Source organism: Monodon monoceros, unplaced genomic scaffold (assembly GCF_005190385.1).
Source record: "Monodon monoceros isolate NGI ecotype Baffin Bay Population unplaced genomic scaffold, NGI_Narwhal_1 Super_Scaffold_13, whole genome shotgun sequence".
NCBI lineage: Eukaryota > Metazoa > Chordata > Mammalia > Artiodactyla > Monodontidae > Monodon > Monodon monoceros.
In genome coordinates, this window is record NW_021703769.1 from 28783355 (window position 1) to 28809152 (window position 25798).

Genomic DNA, 25798 nt, shown 5'->3' on the forward strand with positions numbered 1-25798 from the left:
CCTCGCATCCCAGGCAGGGCCCTGCTTATAGGCGAGGAAGCAGAATCTCAGGAGGTGATGGACTTCTTGGTGGGGGTGGGGGTGCTGGGAGAGATCCTCTTACCTCATTCTGAGAGGGACTAGTCCTGACCCCATGCTGGCACACGGTACGTGGAGGAGCTGGCCCCAGGATCCACCCCATCTGCCTCCTCTGCCCGGCCCTTCCTCTTGCACCTACTGCTCCCCCACTGCCAGGGTCCTGAGCCCTTGGTGAAGCAGCCCCGTGATGAGGGAGGTGGGGGGGCACCCAAGAGCGAGATGTGCAGGGGAGCCAGGTCTCTTGGGCAGGCGGGAGGAGCCATAGAGGCACCACTGGCATCTCAACACTCCTTCCTATCCCCAGAGCTGCCCCATGGCCACTGTCCCTCCTCCCTACCCCACCTGCCTCTGCATCCAGTCCTCACATCTCTCCAGAGTCTTGGGAGTGAGTGTGAGAAAGTGCATGGTGCTCAGTGGGGCTGGACGAGGACCTGTCCTCGAGGAGGGTCAGCTCCCTTGGTGACACTGTGTGTAGGATGCTAGGGTCTGGTCCTCCACATTCCATTTCCTTGCTGTCTTCCAGTTGCTGTCCCATCTGCACCCATCCTGACTCCCCCTCCACCACCCCTGAAGGGGTGGGCCTTGTGGAGGTCACCTGTGGACGAATGGTCCTTGAGCAGGACTGAAATGGAAAGTTATTTTGCCTAAAACACAAACCTTTTTCTACTGAAATATGCCACGTACACACCCCTCCCCCACCCTTGCCATCTTCCCTTCTGCATAGAAAAGAGGAAGTGAGTCAAAATTTTAACTTCAGGGACCCAAATGGTCAAGGGATGCAGTGAAGTTCAATAATGGGAATCCGTTAAATGAACTGGAACACAATTACAGAAAGATTTCCATTTTAAATCTCCTGTGGAGTCACCTCTGAGGGACCTAAATCCTATACCTTCAGCTTATGCTCTACAAGAAGGAAAAAAATGTCTGAGAATGCAAAGTTTGTTTCTCAAAATAATTACAATTTTTTATTCCATTAGTTGAAAAGGAGGATCAGAATTCTCCCTCCTCTTGTATCATTTGGTGAACATACTTAACTGTTAAGAGTTAGAGGGTGAGCCAGACCCACTGTGTCTTCCAGCTTCTCTATTTTCCTTTCAGCCTATTTTTCACTCTGAATTTTCTGACTTGAGTCAGGTGCATAGACGTGAGGAAGCCTTTAAGTGTAAACGAGTGCATTCGGGGCTTGGAAGTCTTCCTAATGTGACAGCTGCCTTCCTAGCTCCTAAATTATGCATTACGTGGAGTCTATTGAAAACTGACTATGAAAGAAAAACTAAAAAAGCAGCTTGCTTTCTGTGTAAAAGAGGTTGGGGAAGATTGAAAGACAAATTCTGGCTTGCTTTCCACATTCCACATGAATTCCATTCAGTTGGGAAATGAGATTACAACAGGAATTACAGCTTGGAAAAAATATGTAAACCACCAAGTTACATCTATGGTGCTTGGAAGAATGCCTGGTACAGTTCATTACCAAAGAGAAAACTGTTTCTTAGCTGACTGAGGATACACAGTTCAGAAGAGGATACAAACGTATATTGACTTTCTTACTCAGTCTTGTCAAGCAACATGGAACTGGTCTTTGATGACCATGAGACCCTTCTCCTTAATCCCTTGCCCACCCTCTCTGTTCCTCTGCCCTCTCTGAGAGCCTAGCTCAGTTCTAGAGCTCTTCCCTGGGATCACAGCTGTGGTGGCACACACTTTTTCACACTTGCTCCCATGTCTTTGGAGGAAGTAGATTTGTTTCTGGCCAAAGCCTTTCAGACCATGGGAAAGAGCATCTGTAGGACAAACCCATCTTTCATGGCTAATACTGAACAGCTTCTTAACTTGGATGAGTTACTATCACACTTAAATAGTTTGTTGTTACATTGTCTTACCAAAACCCTCTTCCCATAGAAGGTGAGAAGGAGAAGACATTAGGGTAGGCATGGGTGAAGAAAACCTACCCTGCCACACATGCAATCACCTGTCTTTGAGTCTGTAACTAGCACTCAGTACTTTTCAGTGTACTTACACCAGGTGTCTCATCAGACCCTGCAGTCATCGCAGCAATTGGAAACCAAGTTCCAAAGACATGGAGATTGTTAATGGTGGAGTCAGACCCTTGCTTGATGCCTCTTCTTGCCTTCACAACAAGTGAAGCAACCACAGCAAACATGCTCATGGGGTCTGCCCCACAGTGACTGGGAACCACTGTCCCCACCCTCAACAGCCTCTTCAATGCTGCTAGCATCATCCTTTGATGCCGATCACATCCGGTCAATGCTCCAGTATTACACTCTCTCCCTCCAGATTTCCCCCTGCTCCCCAAGGGTATGCACTGCTCTCTGGGCAACTTCCTCTCTCCATGCTCCCTGCTCCAGCACCAGCCATACCCAAGACTCAACTCTGCCCTGGTCACCCATGCCCCAGACCTCTTGGCATTTTCACTGGAGTCCTTCAAGCCCCCGTTTACTTTGCCCAGAATCCCCCCACCTCACTACCACCACTACCCCTCTCTATCTCAACCCCTTTCTTCTCTTGCCAAACTCATGTTCATCCTTTAAGACTCAGAGGAAACATCAGTTCTTGGTGAAGCATTTCCAACCATCCCAACCATAATTCATCACTCTCCCTCTGTAGTTCCAAGATCTTTTTTTCTTTAGTCCACCTTTCATTCTTTCTTTAAAAAAAAAAAATACGTTTATCTAAGTTATTGTCAAGAGCTGGCTCCCTAAATATCACCAACAGGCCTGTTGATAAGACAAAGCCGATTTATTGCTTACAGCAAGCAAAGTCTTGACAATATCTCAGAGAGGTGAAGGTAAGTCAGAATTTATTAAGAAATGAAAGTTTGATTTAAGATAGGACTTTCAAAGTGACAGCTTGATTAGGATTGGGTAAGAATCAAAATATAACAATCCACAATAAACAGCAGGGCCAGGATTTTGAAGCAAAGCATTGAAAAAAATCTTAGGAAGCAAATTAGAGTCTGTTATGCTTTCCATTGCAGAGCTGATGGGTCTTTGGGAAGATTCTGTAATGAGCAATCAAGCCATTTGCTGGTCAGGAGTTTCCTGGAAAAATAAAGTCATGCTAATGAAGATAGAGGCATAGCACAACATCATCTTCATATAGACACTAAGGTGTAATTGGGCTTCTCCATGTCCAGGCTGAATGTGGGGAAATGGCTTCAGTTCTCAGTTTGTCTTTCTGGTCATTCTTCATCCTGAGCTGAAGGACTGACCATCAATATCTGAGAGTATCAATTCAGATCTTCACTGCTGTTTGAGGTGTCATAATTGCATGTCAATTGTCTGCTGAAAAGTTGTTTCTGCTGGTGGTCCTTTCAACCTGTGTATCAGGTTTTCCAGTTCTTTTTGATGGATGACCCTTTGCTGGATCATTTGACGCACAGCAGCTGTGTAATAGAATTCAAAACTCTGGAGATCACGCATCTGAACACGGGAATGCAGAAAAATACTAAGAGGATTATGACCAGAGTTTATATAGCCCACTTTTCAGCCAGGAGCCAAGAGTGCCCAGACTGAACAAGAAAACAGATCTCATGCCCAAACTGAGGTGTCCACAGAACTACATATGGGGTCATTAGACATATTACCCAGTTTTATGATATCTTCATTTACTACCTGGATCTTTTTAGTAATGTTAAAGATCTCTGAGCGGTCTGCAGGAATGTGAGTACAATATTCTTCCCCTGAAACAACTCATATTACCCTTGAGAGATCAATATTATATCTAAAGCAGCTCTGTTCTAACCTCTAAGGAGATACATTCTACGGCCTTAGTGGCATTGCCTGAGTCCTACTGCTTTTTTCTCTCAATCATAAGGTTCACCCTACTATCTGGGCCTCTTGTAAAGTATAAAATGAAGAATCCTGAGGAGAGAAGAAAGAAATCCAGAATTCCCCTAGGGTAGTTGGGGTTTCCGTTCTGGAATCAGGGCCAGTTTTTCTCCCTTTTCAATGAAACTGTCCGCTGATCTCTTTTTCCTAGAGGACAAACCAACGGGCCAAAATGGAGCCTGGGTAATGTCAAAGGCAACCTTGAGAGTCAGTATTAGTATACCAACGTAATAAGTTCCTGTCCAATTTGTGGCTAGTAGCCAGCAGGCTTCTGTGCCAGATTCAATACCAGTCATTGAGGGCCACCCAGTGACCTGGTTTTGGCCAACTGATTTCTTACAAGGAACTGGGACCAAGGGAAGCTGGTTGGCTCCCAAGGCTCCTTTTCGCCAGTTCATGGGTGAATTGTAGCTGGGAATTAGTCATTCCAAGGAGTGGTTAAGGATGCAAACAGCAATATTAGAAACAGGGATTATAAGTAACACAGTTAAAAGTAGCCTTAAGTGAGTGAGAGGATAGAGGATAGGTAAAAGAATAGAAAACAGAGGAATACAGATCGTAAAGTAACAATCTGTGGTCTTGTTCTGTGGATCTTGGGCTCAGCTGTATACATCCAAAGGCTGTCTGCTTCAGGGTGGCTCCTAAGAACCCTCAGCCTGAGGTCACCAGTAGGAACAATCTTCCAGTAATTTGAGGATGGTTTATGTCTCTTTAGTTGAAGGACATGAATTCAAGAACCAACCTGCTTAAGCATTTCACTGCTTTGCTAGTTGTTAACAGTACCTGACAGAGTCCTTCCAGTCAGGGTTCTGAGACAGTCCTTTGATGAAGACAAAATCTCTGGCCTACAGCTGAGGTTTCAAGGAAGCTCTGGGGTAAAACAAATAGTATCTGTAGGTAACAGGAACTTAAAATGGCTGTGGTTAACTTATTACTGTTAGCTGTCAAAAGTGAAATATTTCATAACGGTAATGAAATTGACAAGGAAATTTAGTTGTTTCTGTAGCACACAAAACAAACACAAGGCAATCTAAAAGTTTTGAACAGAATGTCTATAATAGTTAAGCATGTCTTTATAGACAATGAACATTATATCAGATTTATAAAGATGGTTAAACAGATAAAGATATCTTGAGGTATAAAACAATTTTTAAAAGACATATACATAATATACCAAAACATACTAAGCATGTAAGAAAAATATATCAAGACTATATCAAGTAAAGAGATTCGGTAGATCTGGAGTAGGTCCTAAGTATGCATATGTTAATAAAACTCCATAGGTAAGTTTGATGTTTATCTCCAGTTGAACAGCACTGGCCTTAAAAATGCTAGATTCAAATTTTAAAAGATTGTTATCAAATAAACATTTTAAATGATAACTGAATTATGACTGATAATTATAGCGCTGCCTAACATGAGAAAATCATCATCAGGACTCTGATAAATAGAAACCAATCCTGGCAGCAAAGGCATTGAAAAATCTCTAGGAGCAGCCCATAGAGCATACAATTGCTGAAATATTTAACATTTGACCTATACCAGTTTAACCTAGAAAAGGCTAAGCATCTCTTCTGATTTGACACCACTTCCCATGAAACTCCAACAGTAACATCAAATAACCCTAACTGCTTCTGGCACCTTTCTTTTTTAAGAGATGGAAAAACAAATCTTTGTGACTTCCCAGGGCCCTCTAGGAAATCACAAAGAAAGTTTTAGATACAAAAGATATTCTGAAAGTTATTTTACTTCATTTTACACTTATGAGTCAATCTTAGAAACAAAAATGCAATCAAAATTTTTCAGATTTGATGGGAATTCCCTGGCGATCCAGTGGTTAGGATTGGCGCTTTCACTGCAGTGGCCCGGGTTCAATCCCTGGTTGGGGAACTGAGATCCGGCAAGCCATGCAGCACGGCCAAAAAAAAAAAAAAGCTTTCAGATTTGAACACAAGATAGGATCATGGATGCCTTAGAAACAATATTTGGCTACTCATTTGAAAGTGACAAAAAAAACTTTGAAAAATATATTTAGAGGGTAACATGATCACCTATCAAGAACCTTAGCACTTCATAAGTGAGGAAGCTTTGTTTTCCTAAATAATCAAAGCCATAATAAAGCCAACACAAAGAATTATTGTGGGAAGACTCAGAATCTTTGCTATATAGTCAGATAAAGGATGGGGGGGTGCTTTATATCGTAAATGAAGGCAACTAACAGTAAACTATAAAAATAAACAGAAACAAGCCCATCAAAACTGAGCAGATTTTGTTAGGATTTTAACAGGTTTCATAGCTTCTCAGACTCATTATTTACTCATCTATAATCCAAGGCTAGTAAAATTCCCTTTCCATGAACCTTCTGCTATTTTCTATATCCATTCAGGTTTTATCCTTCACCATGCTCCATTCACTCTGCAACAGCCTGTCATTTCATTTTAGGGCAAACCTATTCCTTCTCCCTTAACAAAAACACATTTTTTACTTTGCATACAAAGTTGTGCCTTTCTGTCAAGACTAATCACAGTAGAGTCTCACTGAATTATAACCGTTAACTGAAGGAACTTCTGTCTCACAGAATAAGCTGGGAAGATGGATAATTGTCAGCTGTCACACATCAGCATTTGAGACTAGCAGAACTCATGAGTACACATAACACAACTTTCTGCAAACCAACACAACCCACACATAATTTTTCAAAGGGACAGAAATGTACATATTCATTTACAGACACAAAGATCTTACTTCTAGGTAGCATATTTTTTAAAAAGAAGCAAAAGGATACAAACTTAAAATCTTGCTTAGTAATCAATGTTTCAGAATTTCATCTTACTTAGAAATGATCTAGGCATCCAATGCATACCATTAACTCAATTTAGTATCAGTCCAAAGTTTCAAGATACCTATAAATCTTGGAAATTAATCTTGCAGCTGGAATACTATAAAACATAAATCTATTGAAATCAAATGTTCAGAATGATGAATCAATTTAATTAAGCACAAATTTATGTATTTCTTAAACTTTAAGTAGAAGTATCACTAGCATATTTAATCAATGAACCTATATAAGTTTAGGATACCTAAGTAGAATAAAAGTATAATCTTGTGTTGTATTTAATGCTGAAAAATCAAAGAAGGCGTATTTCTTTTTATCAAACCAGACATAATAAACTAGTTCATTTGCCAAATTTTTACCAAATTTCTACGATTTTTTGGAATATTTAATTTATATAAACACATTGACATCTTATAAACAAATCAAATGAGCTCCTTTAATCTTTAGAGAAACTTCTCCTTGAGATGTCCCTTGGAGCATCTCATTGATCAATGATTTCATTTTTTAATAGATTTTATCTTTTAGAATAATTTTAGATTTACAAGAAAATTGCACAGAATATACAGAGTTCCCATATATAATCTTCCTTCCTCCTCTCACCCCAGCTTTCCCTATTATTAACATCTTGCATTAGTGTGTTATATTTGTTACAATTGATGAACCAATATTGACGCATTATTATTAACTAAAGTCTACAGTTTACGTTAGGGTTCACTCCTTGTGTTGTACATTCTATGGGTTTTTTTCCTTTTTTTAAAATTGAAGTATAAAAAAATCTATGGGTTTTAACAAATCCACTATTACAGTATCATACAGAATAATGTGCCTTAAAAATGTCCCTCCTCTTTCCCCTGCCCTCCTGGCAACCACCGATCTTTTATCGTCGCCATAGTTTTGCCTTTTCCAGAATGTCATATGGTTGCAATCATACAGTATGTAGCCTTTTCAAACTGTCTTCTTTCAGTTAGGTATATGATAGGAATATGAATTGAAGGTTCCTCCATGTTTGTTTGTTTTGCCGTGCAGCATGGCATGTGGGACAGATCCCCCACCAGGAATCAAACCCACGGCCCCGGGAGTGGAAGCGTGGAGTCTTAACCACTGGACCGCCAGAGAGGTCTCGGTTCCGCCACGTTTCTTCATGGCTTGACAGCTCATTTCATTTTAACACTGAGTAATATTCCACTGTCTGTATGTATCACAGTTTGTTTATGCAGTCGCCCATTGAAGGACATCTTGGTTGCGTCCAGTTTTTGGCAAATATAAAGCTGATTATAAACATTTTTAGGTATTTTGTGTGGACCTAAGTTTTCAATTCATTTGGGTAAACATCTAGGAGTACAATTGCTGCATCATAGGGTAAACCTACGCTGAGCATTTTAAGAAACTGCCAAACTGTCTTCCAAAGTGGCTGTACCATTTTGTATTCCTATTAGAAATAAATGATAGTTGTGGCCGTTCTACATCCTCACCAGCAATTGGTGCTGTTAGTCTACTGAATTTTAGTCATTCTGGTAGCTGTGTAGTAGTATCTTCTTGTTTTAATTCACAGTTCCCTGATGACATGTGATAACATTTTTTCATATGCTTATCTCCCATCTGTATATTTTCTTTGGTTAAGTATCTGTTCAGGTATTTTGTCCACTTTTTTTTATTGAGTTTTCCTTACTGTTGAGTTTTAATAGTTCTTTGTATATTTGTGTACAAATTCTTTGTTGAATATGTGTTTTACAAATATTTTCTTCCAGCATATGGCTTGTACTTTCATTTTCTTCTTAACAGTGTCTTTTTTTTTTTTTTTTTTTGCGGTACGCGGGCCTCTCACTGCTGTGGTCTCTCCCGTTGCGGAGCACAGGCTCCGGACGCGCATGCTCAGCGGCCATGGCTCACGGGCCCAGCCGCTCCGCGGCATGTGGGATCTTCCCGGACCGAGGCACGAACCCGTGTCCCCTGCATCGGCAGGTGGACTCTCAACCACTGCGCCACCAGGGAAGCCCCTTAACAGTGTCTTTTGCAGAGCAGAACTTTTAAATTTTAATAAAGTCCAACTTATCAAATTTTTCTTTCATAGATCATGCTTTAGGTGTTTTATCTAAAAAGTCTTTCAAAACCCAAGATCACTTAGATTTTCTCTTATGTTACCTACTAGGAGTTTTATAGTTTTGCATTTTACATTTAGATCTATGATTCATTTTGAGTTTATTTTTGTGAAAGGTATAAGGTCTGTGTCTAGATTTTTTTTTCTTGATATATGATGTGATGTTCAGTTGTTCCAGTACCATTTTGGAAATTGCCTTTCCTCCTTTGTCAAAGATCAGTTGGCTATATTTGTGTGAGTCTATTCCTGGGCTCTCTATTCTGGTCCATTGATCCATTTGTCTATTCTTTCACTGATATCACACTGCCTTGTTACTGTAGCTTTATAGTAACTCTTGAAGTTGGGTAGTGTCAGTCCTTCAACCTTGTTCTTCTCTTATGTTGGCTATTCTGGATCTTTTGCTATTCCATATAAACTTTAGAATAAATGTATCAAAATTCACAAAATGACTCATTGATATTTTGATTGGGACTGTGTTGAATCTACTGATGAAATTGGGAAGAGCTGACATCTCAGTAATATTGAGGCTTCTTATCCATGAACATAAAATAGCTCTCCATTTATTCAGATATTTGATTTCTTTCATCAGAGTTTTGTAGTTTTCCTCATATAGACCTTACATAGTTTGTTAGATTTATACCTAAGTATTTCATTTTTTGGTACTAACGTAAATGATGTTTTGTTTTTAATTTCAATTCCAATTTTCTCATTGCTGGTATATAGGACTTTGGCACATTAAATTCTTTTTTTAAAGCAGCAATAAATATTTATCATCACATACAGTTTCTGTGGGTCAGAAATCTGAGGATGGTTAGCGATGTGGTTCTGACCCCTGATCTCTCAAGAGGGAGTGGGTGAGATGGTGGCTGGAGCTGCAGTCTCATCTGAAGCCTTGGCTAGGGCTGGAGTATCTGCTCCAGTCACATGGCTGTTGGCAAGATGATGCTGGCCAATGGCAGGAGGTCTCAATTCCTCCCCACATCGACGTCCCCCTAGAGTTGCTTGAGCATTCTCACAACATGGTGGCCGGCTTCCCTCAGAGCAAATGAGCCGGTTGCTTGAGGGTTCCTCCCATCTTCCTGGGCATCAAGGTCCCCCACCAGCGTCTGGCAGGCACCCTAGTTGTGGGGAGATGCAAACTCCACGTCTTCCCACACAGCCATCTTGACTCACCCCCGCACCACCCACCCCGGCACATTTGCTTTGCATTCTGCAGCCTTGCTATAATCACTTTTTAGTTCTAGGAAGGTTTTTTGTGGATTCATTGAGCTTTTCTACATAGATAATAATATAATCTGTAAACAAAGACATTTTTATTTCTTCCTTTCCAATCAGTATACGTTTTATTTCTTTTTCTTGTTTTATTGCTTTAGCTGGGACTTCAGTAAAATGTTGAATGCGTAAGAGGGAACATCCACATCTTGTTCCCAGTCTGAGGGGGAAAGTATATAGTTTCTTACCATTAACTGTGATATTAGCTGTAGGTTTTTTGTAAAAATTCTTTATCAGGTTGAGGAAGATCCCATCTACTTTTAGTTTGCTGAGAGGTTTTATGATGAATAGGTGTTGTATTTTTTCAAATGCTTTTTCTGAATCTATTGATATGATCATATTATATTTTGTCATTATCATGTTGGTATGATGGATTATATTAATTGATTTTCTAATATTGAATCAGTCTTGCATACCTGGAATAAATCCCACTTGGCTGTGGTATGTTATTCTTCACATATATATTTTTGTCTTGTTTTGTTTTGTTTCTTTTGCCATGCCATGCAGCTTGTGGGATCTCAGTTCCCTGACCATGGATTGAACCCTGGCCATGGCAGTGAAAGCCTGGAATCCTAACTACTAGGCCACCAGGGAACTCTCAATTTGCTAATGTTTTATTGAGGATGTTGACATCTATGTTCATGAGGGATATTGATCTGTAATTTTCCTTCTGTGTAATGTTTTTGTATAGTTTTGGTATTAGGGTAATGCAAGCTTCATAAAATGAGTTGGGAAGTATTCCCTAATAGAAATTTTATGGAAGAGATTGTAAAGAAATTATATTTTTTCTTTAAACATTTGGTGGAATTCACTAGTGAAACCATCTGGGCCTGGTTTTGGGTTTGTTTGGTTGGTTTTTGGCTTGGGTTCTTTTTGTTTGTTTGTTTGTTTAAGATTAATTGTTGATTCAATTTCTTAAATAGATATAGGCCTATTCAAATTACCTATTTTTTCTTGTATGAGTTTTGGTAAATTGTGTCTTTCTAGGAATTTGTCTATTTCATCCAAGCTGTCAGATTTATAAGCATCAAGTTTTTCATAATATTCCTTTACTACCCTTTTAAAGTCCATGTGATAATAATGATAACTACTCTTTCATTTCTGATATTAGAAATTTGTGTTTTCTCACTTTTCTCCTTGGTTTTCCAGACTAGAGGTTTATCAATATTACTGCTCTTTTAAAAAAAAAAAAAAAAAAACTTTTGGTTTCATATTTTCTCCATTGCTTTCCTGTTTTAAATTTCATTGATGTCTTGTTCTAATTTTTATTATTTCTTTTCTTCTGCTTGGTTTGGATTTAATTTGCTCTTCTATTCTAGTTTCACAAGGTGGAAGCTTAGATTATAGATTTTTAAGTGTCTTCTAATGTATGTATTCAGTACTACAATTTCTCTCTAAGCACTCCTTTTGCTGCATCCACAAATTTTGATAAGTTTTATTTTCATTTAAATTTAATTCAAAGTATTTTAAAATTTCTCTTGCGACTTCTTCTTTGTCCCATGTGTTATTTAAAAATGTGTTGTTCCATCTGCAAATATTTTGGTATTTTCCAGTTATTTTTCTGTTACAGATTTCTAGTTTAATTCCATTGTGATCTGACCTCATACTTTGAATAATTTCTATTCTTTTAAATTTGTTAACATATGTTTATGGGCCAGAATGTTGTCTATCTCAGTGAATGTTCCACGTGAGCTCAAGAAGAATGTATGTTCTGCTGTTGTTGGATGAAGTGTTTTATAAATGTCAATTAGATCCAGTTGATTGATGGTGCTGTTCAGTTCAATTATGTCCTTACTGATTTTCTGCCTACTGTATCTTTCAATTACTGATAGAGGTGTGTTAAAGTCTCCAACTATAGTAGTGGATTTGTCCATTTCTCCTTTCAGTTTTATCAGATTTTGCTTCACATATTTTGGTGCTCTGTTGTTAGGTGCAAACGTATGAGAGATTATTTTGTCTTCTTGGAGAAATGACCTCTTTATCATTATGTAATGCCCTACTTTATCCCAGGTAATTTTCCTTGCTTTGAAATCTGTTTGTCTGAAATTAGTACAGTTACTCTAGCTTTCTTTTGTTTAGTGTTAGCATGGTATTTTTTTCTCCATCCCTTTACTTCTAGTTTATATGTGTCTTTATATTTAAAGTAGATTTCTTGCAGACAACATATAGTTGTCTTTTTTTGTCCACTTTGACAATCTCTGTCTTTAATTGCTTCATTTAGACTATTGACATTTAAAGTGTTTATTGATATAGTTGGATTAATATTTACCATATTTGTTGCTGTTTCTATTCACTGCCCTTGTTTTTTGTTCCTATTCTTGTCTTCCACTCTTGTTCTGTGTTTTGATTGAGCATTTTATATGATTCCAATTTCTCTCCTTTTTTAGCATATTATACTAAATACTACATTTTTCACTTTTTTTAGCACTAGAGTTTGCAGTATACATTAACAACTAAGCCAAGTCCACTTTCAAGTAACACTATACCTCTTCATGGGTAGTGCAGGTACTTTATAACAGAGTCTTCCCAATTCCTCCTTCCCATCCTTTTAACAGTGCTGTCATTCATTTCACTTATCCATTAGCTATAGTCATCTAATATATTGTTGCTATTATTATTTTAAAACTCTTATCTGTTAGATTAAAAGTAAGAAACATAAAAGATTTTATACGTCATTTGTTCCTTCTTGAATGCTCTTTCTTTTTTTTTTTTTTTTTTTTTTTGAATGCTCTTTCTTTATGTATATCCAAGTTTCTGACCTACATCATTTTCCTTCTCTCTGAAGAACTTATCATTTCTTTCAAGGCAAGTCTGGTCAATTTTTGTTTTTCTCAGAAAGTCTTTATTTCTCCTTTACGTTTGAAGAATAATTTTGCTGGATACAAAGTTCTAGACTATGGGGTGGTTTTTTTTTTCCTTTCAGCACTTTAAAATATTCCACTTCACTCTCTTCTTGCTTGTGTGGTTTTTGAAGAGAAATCATATAATTCTTATCCTTGTTTCTCTAGCGGTAAAATGAGTTTTTTTCTTCCCCCTTCTGGCTTCTTTCAAGATTTTTTTCTCTGTCTTTGATTCTTTGTAATTTTAATACAATATACTAGGAGGAGATTTTTTGACATTTGTCCTTGTTGGTGTTCTCTGAGCTTCCTGGATCTGTGGTTTGGTGGCTGTCATTGATTTTAGACAATTTTCAACCATTATTACTTCAAATATTTCTTCTATTCCTTTCTCTCTTTCTTCTCCTTCTGGTATCCCCATTACTCTATGTTACACATTTTGTAATTGTCTCACAGTTCTTTGGATATTTTGTTCTGTCTTTTTATCCTTTTTTCTATTTGCTTTTCAGTTTGGGAAGTTTCTATTGACATATCTTCCACTCTACTGATTCTTTACTTGACTATGATCGGTCTACTAATGAGCCCATCAAAGGCATTCTTCATTTCTGTTACAGTGTTTTTGGTTTCTATCATTTCCTTTCAATTCTTCTCTAGAGTTTCAATCTCTCTGCTTACACTACCCATCTGTTTTTGTATGTTGTCCACCTTTTCCATTAGATCTGTTAGCATATTAATCATAGCTATTTTAAATTCTTGGTCTGATAATTCCAGAACCTCTGCCATATCCAAGTCTGGTTCTGATGTTTGCTCTGTCTCTTCAAACTGTGTTTTTTATCTCTTAGTATGCCTTGTAATTGTTTGCTGAGAGCCAACATGATGTACTGGGTTAATGGAACTGAGGTAAATAGGCCTTTAGTATGTTGTTTTATGTTTGTCTGGCTAAGTGTTAGGCCATGTTCATTGTTCACTGTAGCTGTAGGTGTCAGAGGACTCAATTTCCTTTAGTGTCCTTGTTCTTGTCTCTCCCGTTGTTTTGAGTTTCCCTAGGAACTCCTTTTTTTTTTTTTTTTTTGAGTCTGAGCCTTGCAGTTCTTTCTGTTGTCATCCCCTGTCATTATACTGGAGTCTTGTTTATGTGGTGGTGAATTATGGGGCAGGGGAAATGCTATAATCCTATGACTAGATTTCAGTCTTTAGTGAGCCTGTGCCTCTAGGCTGTGACCTTCACAAGAGCTTCTCAGCCTTCTCCCCCCAGCCTTTGGTGACACAAGAAGTCTAGAGGTAGCTGGAGTGGGGGTATTTCCATTCCTCCAGGTCAATAAAGCTGGTAAACTCTGGTCAGTTAGGCTCACTCTGGTAAAATAGTTTCCCTGGAGCATAGGTGTAAAGGAAAAACTCTGTTTTTTTTCTTTCCCACATAGGGAAAAACCCAATTCTTCCCTACTGTGAGTTTCTTCCCTATGTGTCTCCTTTACTACTCACACAGAACACTTCACTTCTGATATTTCTTGTCACCAAATGTATGGAAGTTTTCCCTTACAACAGTGTGACACTAGCTGGATGTCCCACAGTATAAGTCAATTCGGACACTACCTACTCAGACCCCACAGGCTTATTTCCCCAAGATTGAAACCTACCCCCACTTCAGATACCAATCACAAGCCCAGGTCCTTCTGACCAACCAGCTATAGATCCAAGGTCCCAAAGACCCCCCTCCTTGGGTTCAATTAATTTGCTAGAGTGGCTCACAGAACTCAGAGAAATATTTATTTACATTTACCGGTTTATTAAAGGATATAATAAAGGATACAGAGTAACAGCAGATGAAGAGATACATGAGGCAAGGTCTGGGAGTTGGAGTGTATCACCCTCCCAGTATGTGGATGTGTTTACCCATCAAGAAGCTCTCCCAACCCACTGTTATTGGGATTTTATAGAGACTTCCTCACATAGGCATCATCAATTCTTAACTTCATTTCTAGCCCTTCTCCCCCATCTTGAGGTTGGGGGTGAGGCAGGGCTGACAATTCCAAGCTTCTAATCATGGGTTGGTCTTTCTGGTGACCAGCCCCCATCCAGCCATTCAGGAGCCCATCAGAATCACCTCATTAGAAGAATAGATGTTCCTAGTGCCCTTAGGATTTTACAAAGATTTTAGGACCTCTGTGCCTGGAACTGGGGACAGAGACCAATATATATTTCTATTATCTCACAGCAGGCCTTTGTTAAAGAGAACAGGACAATCTGGGTTACTTTTCATATTTTAAAATGAGTACTTTCCCCTCCCCCTGCTGGAAGCACCATGGATTTTCCTCCAGTCTTCACAGTGAGAACCTGCTAGTGCTCCCAGGAGGTAAAATTCAGGAAAGTGTGCCCCCTCCTCCAAAGACTGGGCCCCATAGCTTTTTAACTCTTAAGCCAGTACACAATAAGCATTTCATCAATTACAGTTTGCATTCCTACCAGTAATAGCCATGCTTTTTATCTTCTATATTCTGATCCTTTGGCACCTTGAGGCTTTTTTGACCCTGGAAGGACAGCCCTCCCAGTTTTAGCTAATTCTTAGAGATAGCAAACAACTCATCTGCAAGCTTTCCTTTCGTAGGCAAACCAACCAACCCAGGGTTTATAACCTCAACCTTTATCAAGCTCATACTCTGGGCCTCTATCCACCCGCCCTATTCACCCCAGGGCCTGGTATCAGAACAACTAGGGAATGCCCCTATGCTCCAGGGCCCACTGAAATTATTCAAATTAGCCAATCCTAAACTTGCTTACCCTGCCTCACCCCTTCCTTTCCTTAGAAACCATAATAAAGGCTCTTGCCCACATTTTTCCTCTCTGCCTTGCTGCTGACTGAACATTGTGCCTCCTCATGTGGCCCTATGTGACACGGTGTTGCTTGGGATCTGTAAGTCCAAAAACCTCTTCCTCCATGACAGTCATTTCCATGTCTGAGTATCTTCCCACACCTAATTAAAGTAAGCCCTGAATACTCTCCCTTTAAGCACTACAAGCCCTGGCTCCCATGGAGGGCTTCTGCTCAAGGTAAGCTATGATTCTCTGCCTCTCCAGTTTGCGGACAGTAGCTTGCCCTACAAACTCAATTCTCTGATGGATCTAAAAAGAATTGTTTTTCAGTTTGTTCAGCTTTTTTCTTGTTAGTAGGATGGAGCTCTTTACACATTGGAGTGAAACCCAGACGTCCAATCATTTCATTTTTTACCTATTTTCTCTATCTTCTTAGCCAAGGCAGAACAATTCTTTTTCCAGTGTCCTTTATGATTACAGTTTCTTGAAGTCTCTTTATCAAGAAACTCCCTCCATTGGGGTTTGAATACTGAATGGGACCTTTATAAAAGCACAAAACTGACCATGTCACCTCTGCTTAAAACTTTTCTGGCGTCCTTCCTACCCACTCACTACCTAACCCTGCCCTATACCCACTCGCTGCACACACACACACGCCTCTATTTTCACTCTTGGTCTTAGCTTAGAAGTTTCTTCCTCCAGAATATCTTCCTCAGGTCTGGGTGAAGCCCACCACTGTGCTTCTTGGATTCTACCAGTATCCTAGTTTGAGATCCAAGAAGAGAACTCTGGATAGTTTATCTTTGAACTACAGAGCAAATTCTGTTTGCTAAATCCAGCATGCTCCCCTTACATCACACTTGTATAGATATTATCTCAGTTGGATTTACCTACCACACTTTGAGATAGATGCCTATAGATAAATCAGGTCCCCTGGAAGTAGAGCCTGAGATGGGGATTCTTGTGCATGTGATTTATTGAGGGCAGCTCTCAGGAGACAAGGAGTAAGGGAAGCAGGACAGATCAAGGGAAGGAGCTGAGCAAAGCTGTGTGTTCAGCTGGGGTCTAGCCTCTGCCTGATCCCACAGGGAGCTCTGGAGAGTGACTGAACCACAGACTTGCTCTGCCTGGAGGCCAGAGGACTGGACTTTTTGTACCCCATATCAGTTAGCAATTGGCTGTCAGCTGACTTGAGGAGAGGGGAGGGATGTAAACTCCCAGACATTTCCCAAGATGGTTTCCATCAACCATGGGCTCCCTTGGGAAGGGAGAAGCTGTGAACTGTAAGAGCCAACATGCATAGCAGCTAAGGGACAATGCCACGGCCAGATAATGGAGATCTGGGTAGACCACTCACAGCACACCCACGAGAAAACTGACTCAGAGAGAACAAGAAACCTGCCCAGTGTTACCGAGGTAATAACCAGCAGAACAAGGTTTCAGGCCCACATATCCAGACTCTGAATCCCCAGCTTACTCTGCCCAAATCCACCAGCAACCAGCTTTGGTTGCTGTTTCACGGGGTGGCTCGCTTCTCAGAATGTAAAGCTCAAGGGTCATGGAGCAGTGAGGAGAACTCTCTGTGGCTGCTACATTGCACGCACAACCTTGAGAGGCTGGAAAAGGAGTGGACAGAGGCAAGAATTTGAGAACCTGGGACTCCTTGTCCTGGACTCCATCACTGATGGGACTGCTGATGGGGATGTTGGGTGATGAAACTCCACTCTGCCCTGCCCTGCCCAAAGTTGGGGCTCTCACAGCTCTGTTGGGAAAATCTGCCTAGTGGTGGCAGAAAAGCCTGGATGGGGAGCCACTGTGAAAAGTGAGAACCTGTGCTCTGCAGACAGATCAGGTTCCAGGTGATGCCCACTTAGAGCACAAAAATGGCAAGGCAGGCTGGAAGTGGGAGGGAAGGAGGAGGGCCTTTGTTGAGTACCTCTCATGAGTCAGACCCTTTATTCCTGTTTTAAATTAACCTAACTATTCCTGTTTTAACCTAACCTAACTATGTAGTGGCTACTAGAGCCATTTTACAGGTGAGGAAACTGAGGCGCAGAAAAGTTAAGTAATTTATCTGTGGTCACAGAGATAAGTAAATGATAGAACTGATATTTTCGGGCAGACTGGCCTAGCTCCAAACCTGTGTTCTTTATACAAGTAAAAAGATCTTGACCGGGCTTCCCTGGTGGCGCAGTGGTTGAGAGTCCGCCTGCCGATGCAGGGGACACGGGTTCGTGCCCCGGTCCGGGAAGATCCCACAAGCCGCGGAGCGGCTGGACCCGTGAGCCATGGCCGCTGAGCATGCGCGTCCGGAGCCTGTGCTCCGCAACGGGAGAGGCCACAGCAGTGAGAGGCCCGCGTACCGGAAAAAAAAAAAAAAAAAAAAATCTTATTTCCAGATAAGAATATCAGAGTAATGACGTCTGTTCTCAGAAGTCAGTCACTGTGTCATGTTCATTAACAAGCTGATGGAGTAGTAACATCCGCATGTTAGAGATGAGCTGAGACTCAGAGAGGTTAAGTGACTGGCTCAAAGACACCCTGCTAGTAAGTGGTGGAGAGGTTGCTTATTAATACCAGAACCTCATTACAATTTTTCCTGCATTTAATGTGTAACTGCCCAGCTGGGATAGTTGTGCTTACACTAGGTGTTGGGCAAGCTGTTGAGGAAAGTTCACACTTGAGAGTAGATTCTGCTCAGCCAGGCCATTTGCCAGTGCTATAAAGTCATGGTTTAAAATAAGAACAACAACGTGGGAGCAGCGCTGAGACACAGAATCGGAACCAACTCCGCTGCTCTCACCCCCCCCACCCCGTCCCTTCCCTCATGCCAGGTGGGGCACATGAGGGGACAGCCCTTGGAGAATGGAGCCAGCAGGCCCTCCGCGTCTCAGTCTTCCAGCCTTACCAAACAGAGGCTTACGCTTGGCCTCGGCCCTGGGCGTCAGGAGAGGACTGAGCTCTGACCCAAGGGACTGCACCCCCAAGCAGAGGAAGGCATGTGTCTGGGTCTCTAGCTGAGGTTTAGGTGAGAGTGTGGGAGTGCCAGCCCGTCAGAGGAGGGAGACATTAGCTTTCAGCCGAGAGCAGAGGCTCTGTCTGAAAGAGGTGGCTTTTGGAACCAATAAGGTCCAGGAAGCATCTTGAACATCTGATTTCTCACAGCTGGGGACACTTTCCTGGGGTCGAGGCCCGTGAGGCCACAACTGTTCATTTCCTGCCGCTGCAGGTTACAGGTCCGGGAGGAGACCCTCGAGGAAGCGGACTCACAAAGCCGAGAACGCGCCGGGCAGGCGCCGAGCCCCGCCTGGCCAGAAGGAGCGGGCCGGGGGCAGCCCGGGGTCAGGGTCTCCCCGGAGGAAGCAGGCAGAGCGCAGGGGACGCAGAGAGCAGCTGGGGGAACCGGAGCGAGGCTCGGCAGAGAAGACCTGCGGAGGAAGGAGGAAGAGGGACGGGAGAGCTTCCCTCAGGGAGCACCGAGCACCTCCAAAGAAGGAAAAGGAGGTGCCGAGGAAGGAGGAGATGTGGAAGCAGCTGAAGAAACACAGGTGTGTTGTGACGGGGCTTCAGGCGCGCTTCAATCCGCGCTCTCCCTCTCCTTCCAGCCCTGCTTCCTCCCTTGATAAGGGCCAGGTGTCGTCTTCCCCCCTCATTCTCTCCCATAAACGGGCGGCCCCTGCTCTCTTTTCTTAGTCCCTGCCTTTGCCCCTGCCAAGCTCTTCGCGGTTGGGGGCGGAACCGGGATGAGGGTCACAGCCATCCCAGGTTGAGGGGCCGCTGCACACTCTCCACTCAAAGCCCTCCTGGAGCGCAGGTGCAAGTGGAGCTCTGAGTGGGGAGGTGATATGGCAGCAGGGTGAGAAAAGATCCCAATTCTCCTCAATTTCAGCTGGTGACTCACCACAGCTCTTGATGAGGAGCTGAGAGAAATTAACAAAATTGGATTTAGGAGTCATTCCAGGGCTTAAGCACACCATTTCCTAAGGTGACTTGTGTCCTCTTCTGTGAAATGTGGCTTTGATCTAGAAGAACTTCAAAAGTTCTACCAGCTCTGAAATTCTAGGATTTGGGGGTTTGGTTTACTTGCTGTGTTTCCTTTGTTCCATTAGCATCTGCATACGGGGGTTAGTGGATAGAGCCAGTTTATGGAATCAGCAAGTTGGGATTTTAGTTTCATTTTTTGCTACCAATTTTGATGGGACATCTCCCTCTCTTTGCCTCCCTCTTCCACTTTACTTTGCATCACTTCTCAGGATGTTTTAAGAATCCCCATTGATAATGGGCTGGGAGGCTTTGGAAACAGAGATACCAGGACTATGGCAAAGAACTGATGCTCCTTCCAATGGTTTCTAATAAACCTTCCTTGCCCACACCCTCACTCAGGTGTTCCACTGTACATCTCCAACTTTACAGAGGAAATTAAGGCCCACAACAGGAGCCACTGATTTCTTCTGTCACCCCTGCCAGCCATCCCTGGCTCAGTTAGGGCTTTCGTCTACTGTCTGGTTGTCCCTAGACCTGAGCTAACAGAGTAAAGGGTGCATGGTGTCCTTAGCAACTTAGAGAGAATTTGAATGCATCATTGACGGGCCCCAGAGTGTCCAGAACTTTAGAAGGAGGAGGTCCCATCCTGTCTGGGTGGCAGATGCAAAGTAAGGGATGCAGACAAGGACTCATTTGTGCCATTTTCAGCTGAGTGCCATGGCAGGGCATAGAGAGATGAAAAATATCCAGTCCTGTTCCTCAGAAACTGACAGTCTAGCAGCGGAGGTAGGACATGGGCATCAGCTATCACAACACAAAGCAGAAGGCAATATGTTTGCAAGAAAGGATTTGATGAAGAGCATGTTGCTGGGAGGCTGCGGTTCCTCCACGAAGAAGGTAAATATTTCATTAAGACTTTAAAGCCCAGGTGGAATTTGAACAAGCAATGACTGAATGTCCCACCCCCCTACCACCACCCAACCTGAGGGAACAACTTATGCAAAGACTCAAAGGCAGATATCCTGGGGGGCGGGGGGGTGAGATAAGGCAAAAGGTCCCTGTGTTCTAGGCTTTCCAGCATTTAAGAGCTAGGGTCCCCCCTTCTCCACCTTATTCCTGTGACCTCTCCTTGCTCCTTAGAAGTTGATCAGAAGCTAAACTCACAGAGGCAAACTGGTCTCTAAAACCTGTGGTAACCCAAGCTCACATCCTGATATTTCCATTTATCAAACGTGCTAAAAAGGCTGCACAGGCAGAACACTTCTCCAGCCCCTCCCTCACCCCGTCAGCTGCTGCCATCTCAGCTGAGAGTCACTGTTTTTATGAGTGAAGGAGGCTGTGTGTAGCACAGACAAGAACTTGGATTTTGTGGCAGGTGAGCACACAGTCTTGTCTGTGAGATGGTGAGGGTCATCACACCCTCCAGCTGGAAGGTCTCTGCAGTTGTGCTGTTCCATACAATAGCCACTAGCCACACGCTAGGCATTTGAAATGTGGTTGGTGTGACTGAGGAACTGAATTTTTAATTCAATTTAATTTTAATCTGATGTTAATACCACTGAGTTAAAAAATTTACTTAACTTGGACAAACAGACGTAGTTTTGTTTTTTGTTTTTTGTGTTTTTTTTGTGGTACGCAGGCCTCTCACTGTTGTGGCCTCTCCCGTTGCGGAGCACAGGCTCCGAACGCGCAGGCTCAGCAGCCATGGCTCACGGGCCCAGCCGCTCCGCGGCATGTGGGATCTTCCCGGACCGCGGCACGAACCCGTGTCCCCTGCATCGGCAGGCGGACTCTCAACCACTGCGCCACCAGGGAAGCCCCAGATGTAGTTTTGAAGTTGATTTAACTTTGAAGCCAAAGCATTTCTTCTGGGGAAAAAAAAAAAAAAGACAAACTAATTTTGTCAGTGCAGATGTGAACATCAAAGGAAAATGATATTATGTTACTTTATTCATTTACAAGGAAACTTTTAAGTATGTCTAAAAATTTGGATATGTAAATCTACTTTTTCAACTAAATTTTATGAAATCCAAGTATAGAGTAAATATGTTCAATGAAAATTTTGTGCCTGAATTGACATCCACGGTGAGTACAAGATGAACCCTGGGTTTTGAAGACAGTACAAAAAGAATGTAAAATGTCTCATTAATAATTTTTACACCGATTACATTACTGTAATTATAAATTATAAATTTTTCATATACTGGGTTAAATGAAATGTATTATTAAAATTAATATGTCCATGTCTGTTTATCATATTAATATAGCTACTAGAAAACTTAACATTACAATACATGGTTCACATTATATTCCCATTGGGCAGCCCTGCATGAGCGAGGGTGTGCAGCGTGGGGGGGACTCAGGGGCATGGAGCTTGAGGAGGCAGCCCGCGAGGGGCCCTGGGCTCCAGGAGGAGAAGTGGCCTCCTCTGCCAGGTGGGGGGAGTCACGGAGGGCTCTGAGCGGGGCAGGCCTGTGTGGGTGGGAGCTGGGGGCATCTTGGGTGGGCCCCTCACATCCCACAGTGCCCCTGAGGACCCCGGCCTCCTCCTCACTCCCCTCTGCTCCACCCCGCCTCTGCTCCAGGTCATCCTCCTTGGCCTCCAGCACCTCCGGTGGGGAGTCTCTGTCTGAGGAGGAACTGGCCCGGATTCTGGAGCAGGTGGAAGACAAGAAGAAGCTCATCGCCACCATGCGGACCAAGCCCTGGCCCATGGCGAGGAAGCTGGCGGGGCTCAGGTGAGCAGTGGTGGTCGGCCAGGGCCCTCCCCGTCCAGAAGGCTCAGCTCCTCTGATGGGCACAGGAGTCCCTTCCTCCTCTCCACTCCAAGGGGGCTCAACAAGAAGGGGGGTTCACCCTCCCACCCTGCTTTGGTCACCTCATCCCCAGCACGCAACTGGCCATCGGGCCCTGCTGTTGGCCAGCACCGAGCGGGGCCTGGCGGAAGCCAAGGAAGATCGTGGCCCTCCGGCTACGCACCCCCCTGGAGGGTCACCTCTCTGTCCCGCGCCCCATCTGGTGGCTTCCGTGCCTCCCTCACAACCAAAAAGACATGCCTTCCTTGGGGGTGGGGGGGACTTTCCATGACCCCCATCTCAACAAGTTCAGACCTCTTTTGTGTTCCCTAAGCACTAGAATCTCTCCCCATGTCACACACTCACCCTTGCAGTGTGGAGAACAGGCGGAGGGGCTGTCTTAGCTACACTTGTGTCCAAATGCCTAACACAGGGCCAAGCTTGCAGTGAGGTTCCATGAATATTGCGTGGCCTGGTGCCCACGCCCCTGACTCCTATTTGCAACTTGGCTATTTCCCTGGTTTCCACATGACGAGCCAGCCCACCATGCATTTTATGGCTCTTGACTCTCTGCTGAAGTTTTGAGAGAAAGGCAGGACGTTTTTCCTGAAAAAATCCCATTCAGTGTTACCATCTTCCCCCAAGTCCCACCTCGGTCTCTCTGCCACAAGACTGGAATGACTCCCTCCTTCCCTCTGTATAAGAAGCCATTTTCCCTGGTTCCTCTCACACCTGATTTTCCTCATTGCTCAAGTCAAATGCCTCACCCCTTATCACATAGAACAGTTTGGCAGACATTTTTTTTTTTTTTTTTTTTTTTTTGCGGTACGCAGGCCTCTCACTGTTGTGGCCTCTCCCGTTGTGGAGCACAGGCTCCGGACGCGCAGGCTCAGTGGCCATGGCTCACGGGCCCAGCCACTCCGCGGCATGTGGGATCTTCCCAGACTGGGGCACGAACCCGTGTCCCCTGCATCAGCAGGCGGACTCTCAACCACTGCGCCACCAGGGAAGCCCTGGCAGACATATTTTGACATTCAGCCTTACTGTGTCTCAGAGGCACAGCAAAGATGCTGGCTGTGCAAACCCTGGCTAGGAAGGAGCCTGGTAAACAGAGCTTACTCCACTGTTTTGCAAATTATTACGTTGTCTACAACTCAGCTGCAGGGAAGAAATGCCTCCCTGCGGTGCCTCCAGGCCAGTGCTGACCAACAGAACTTTCTGGGATGATGGAAATGTTCTAAATCTGCGCTAATAAAGTAGCCTTCAGTCACATGAAACTAGTGAGCGCTTGAAAAGTAGTCAGTGCAACTGAGAAACTGAATTTCTGTTTTATTTTAATTTATTTAAATTTAAGTCATCACAGGTGAATGATGGCGACAGTTTGGGCAGTAGCTACAGCTTCAGGCAGCAGGCTGTCTGCCTTCCCACCTCCCTTTTTCTGAGTCTCTTCTCCCTGCTCCCCCAGAGCCGAGTTCTTCCTCCTTCCATCTGTCAGTCTAACAGAACCTCACTCCAACTCAGGTGTCACCGGAACACATCTTTTATTAACAGTGGAAAAAAAGCAACGTTGATGCTTGTGGAAATGAGATCTCCAGCTGGCTGGAAGCCTCAGGGACCATGAAAATCCCTGAGGGCCATTCAGCTGCCCTGAGGAGAAGTCTGCATCTCCTCCAGGCCTGGGGGCAGAGTTCCTGCTCTTGGTGGGGGTGGGAAGTGGCTAAGGCCCTAGAAGCCGAAAAGACTTGTCTCTCCCACTGGAGCAGGTCTCCCCTCCTTTTCCCTCTTGCAAGACTCCTTATCCCAGGCTCAGGCTCTCCAGCCTCTGGGTCTCAGCTCCACTGGTGCCTCTGCCCTCGCACCTGGCTAGTTCCTACACTCTGAGACTGAGGCCAGGTGTCCCCTCTGCAGGGGAGTCCCCGTTGCCCCTCCCTGCATTCAGGGTGAGTTAGTTACGGCCTCTCTGACCCCTAAGGCCCTCACTTGACTGGATGCTCTTGTTTGCAGAGCTGTTTCTTATTCATCTTGTAATATTCTTTTTTTTTAATATATTGCCAACATTTGCTGAGTGCTCCCTATGTGCCAGGCACTGTTCTGAGCGCTGGGTGTGTAACAATTCATTTAATCTTCATAATCACCCTTTGATGTAAGTACCATTATTATTGCCCCCATTTTACTGATGAGCAAACTGAGACACAGAGCAATCTAGTAATTTGTCCAAGGCTAAACAGTGAGTTTAGTGGTCTGGCCAGAATTTGAACTCAGGAATTCTGGCTCCAGAACTTGCACTCTTAAATTGTAACTGCTTCTCTAGGATTACTAGACATTCTAGAATACACTCCTTTGCCTCCTGTATGATTTCCTCTTCTGGCAGTAAAGTCTTCAATTGCAGATCTGAGATAGCATGCCCAGACTACATCTTTTTTTAGAAGTAATGGTGTGGGGACCCCAGTCTCTGGCCCACTCAGGCAGCTGGCATAGTTGTTGTAGACAATCAAAGAAGGATGGCAAGGCATAAAGAGCAACAGCAGTGAATTGGGGCAAGCCTGCCTTCACACCTCTACCATATCTGTGTGGTTTGACTGGCTATTCAATCCCCTCAGGCTGGATTCCTTCCCTTAACCTCTCTGAGCCTCACAGCTCTCTTTTGTAAAGTAGGAATAGTAATATCTACCTGCAGAGTTGTTCTGACAAATAAAAAATATTTAAGTACCCAGCATATAATATGCAATTAATAGATAGTAGTTATTGCTATTAAAACTTGAACATCTTGTTCCAGACACTGTGCTGAACCCTGAGAGATAAGGATGGGGAACAAAGATGAATCAGAGAAGACATCATTAACGCACATCATTAATAATGACACGAGGCAGGCTGTGATGTTGGCAAAAGAGTTTCTAGTGCTCATGAGTCAGGGATGTTTGCTCTAATCATAGAATTAATCAGGTATGTCACTCAGCTTTGTCAGAAACCTAATGTGTTAGAAAATTACCCAAAGTGAGATCTGAAGAATTCCACTTCTAGGAAGATGGAGTAGATATACTTCTCCATAGTCTTCCCACTAAGTACAACTGAAACCCTGGATATTATGTGTAAAGCAAACATAAGAGACTCATAAAGGTGGAGAGAAGAAAGGCAGACTGGCTAAGGACCTCAGGGTCAAATGAATGACAGAGCATTGAGTTCCAATTTTCCTTTTTGCCTGTATATCCAGACTGGATATTGGAGAAGCTGGCTGCCCC

The 25798-nt window shown here is 43.1% G+C and overlaps 1 protein-coding gene across 1 annotated transcript in view; it reads left to right on the forward strand.

Annotated features, from left to right (window-relative positions):
- TMC2 (transmembrane channel like 2) overlaps positions 1-25798 on the forward strand; it is an 81588-nt gene that overhangs the window by 1205 nt on the left and 54585 nt on the right. Inside the window, 2 exon segments of the mRNA XM_029221383.1 lie at positions 19010-19328; positions 22350-22502. Coding sequence (XP_029077216.1) covers positions 19010-19328; positions 22350-22502 — 472 coding nt within the window.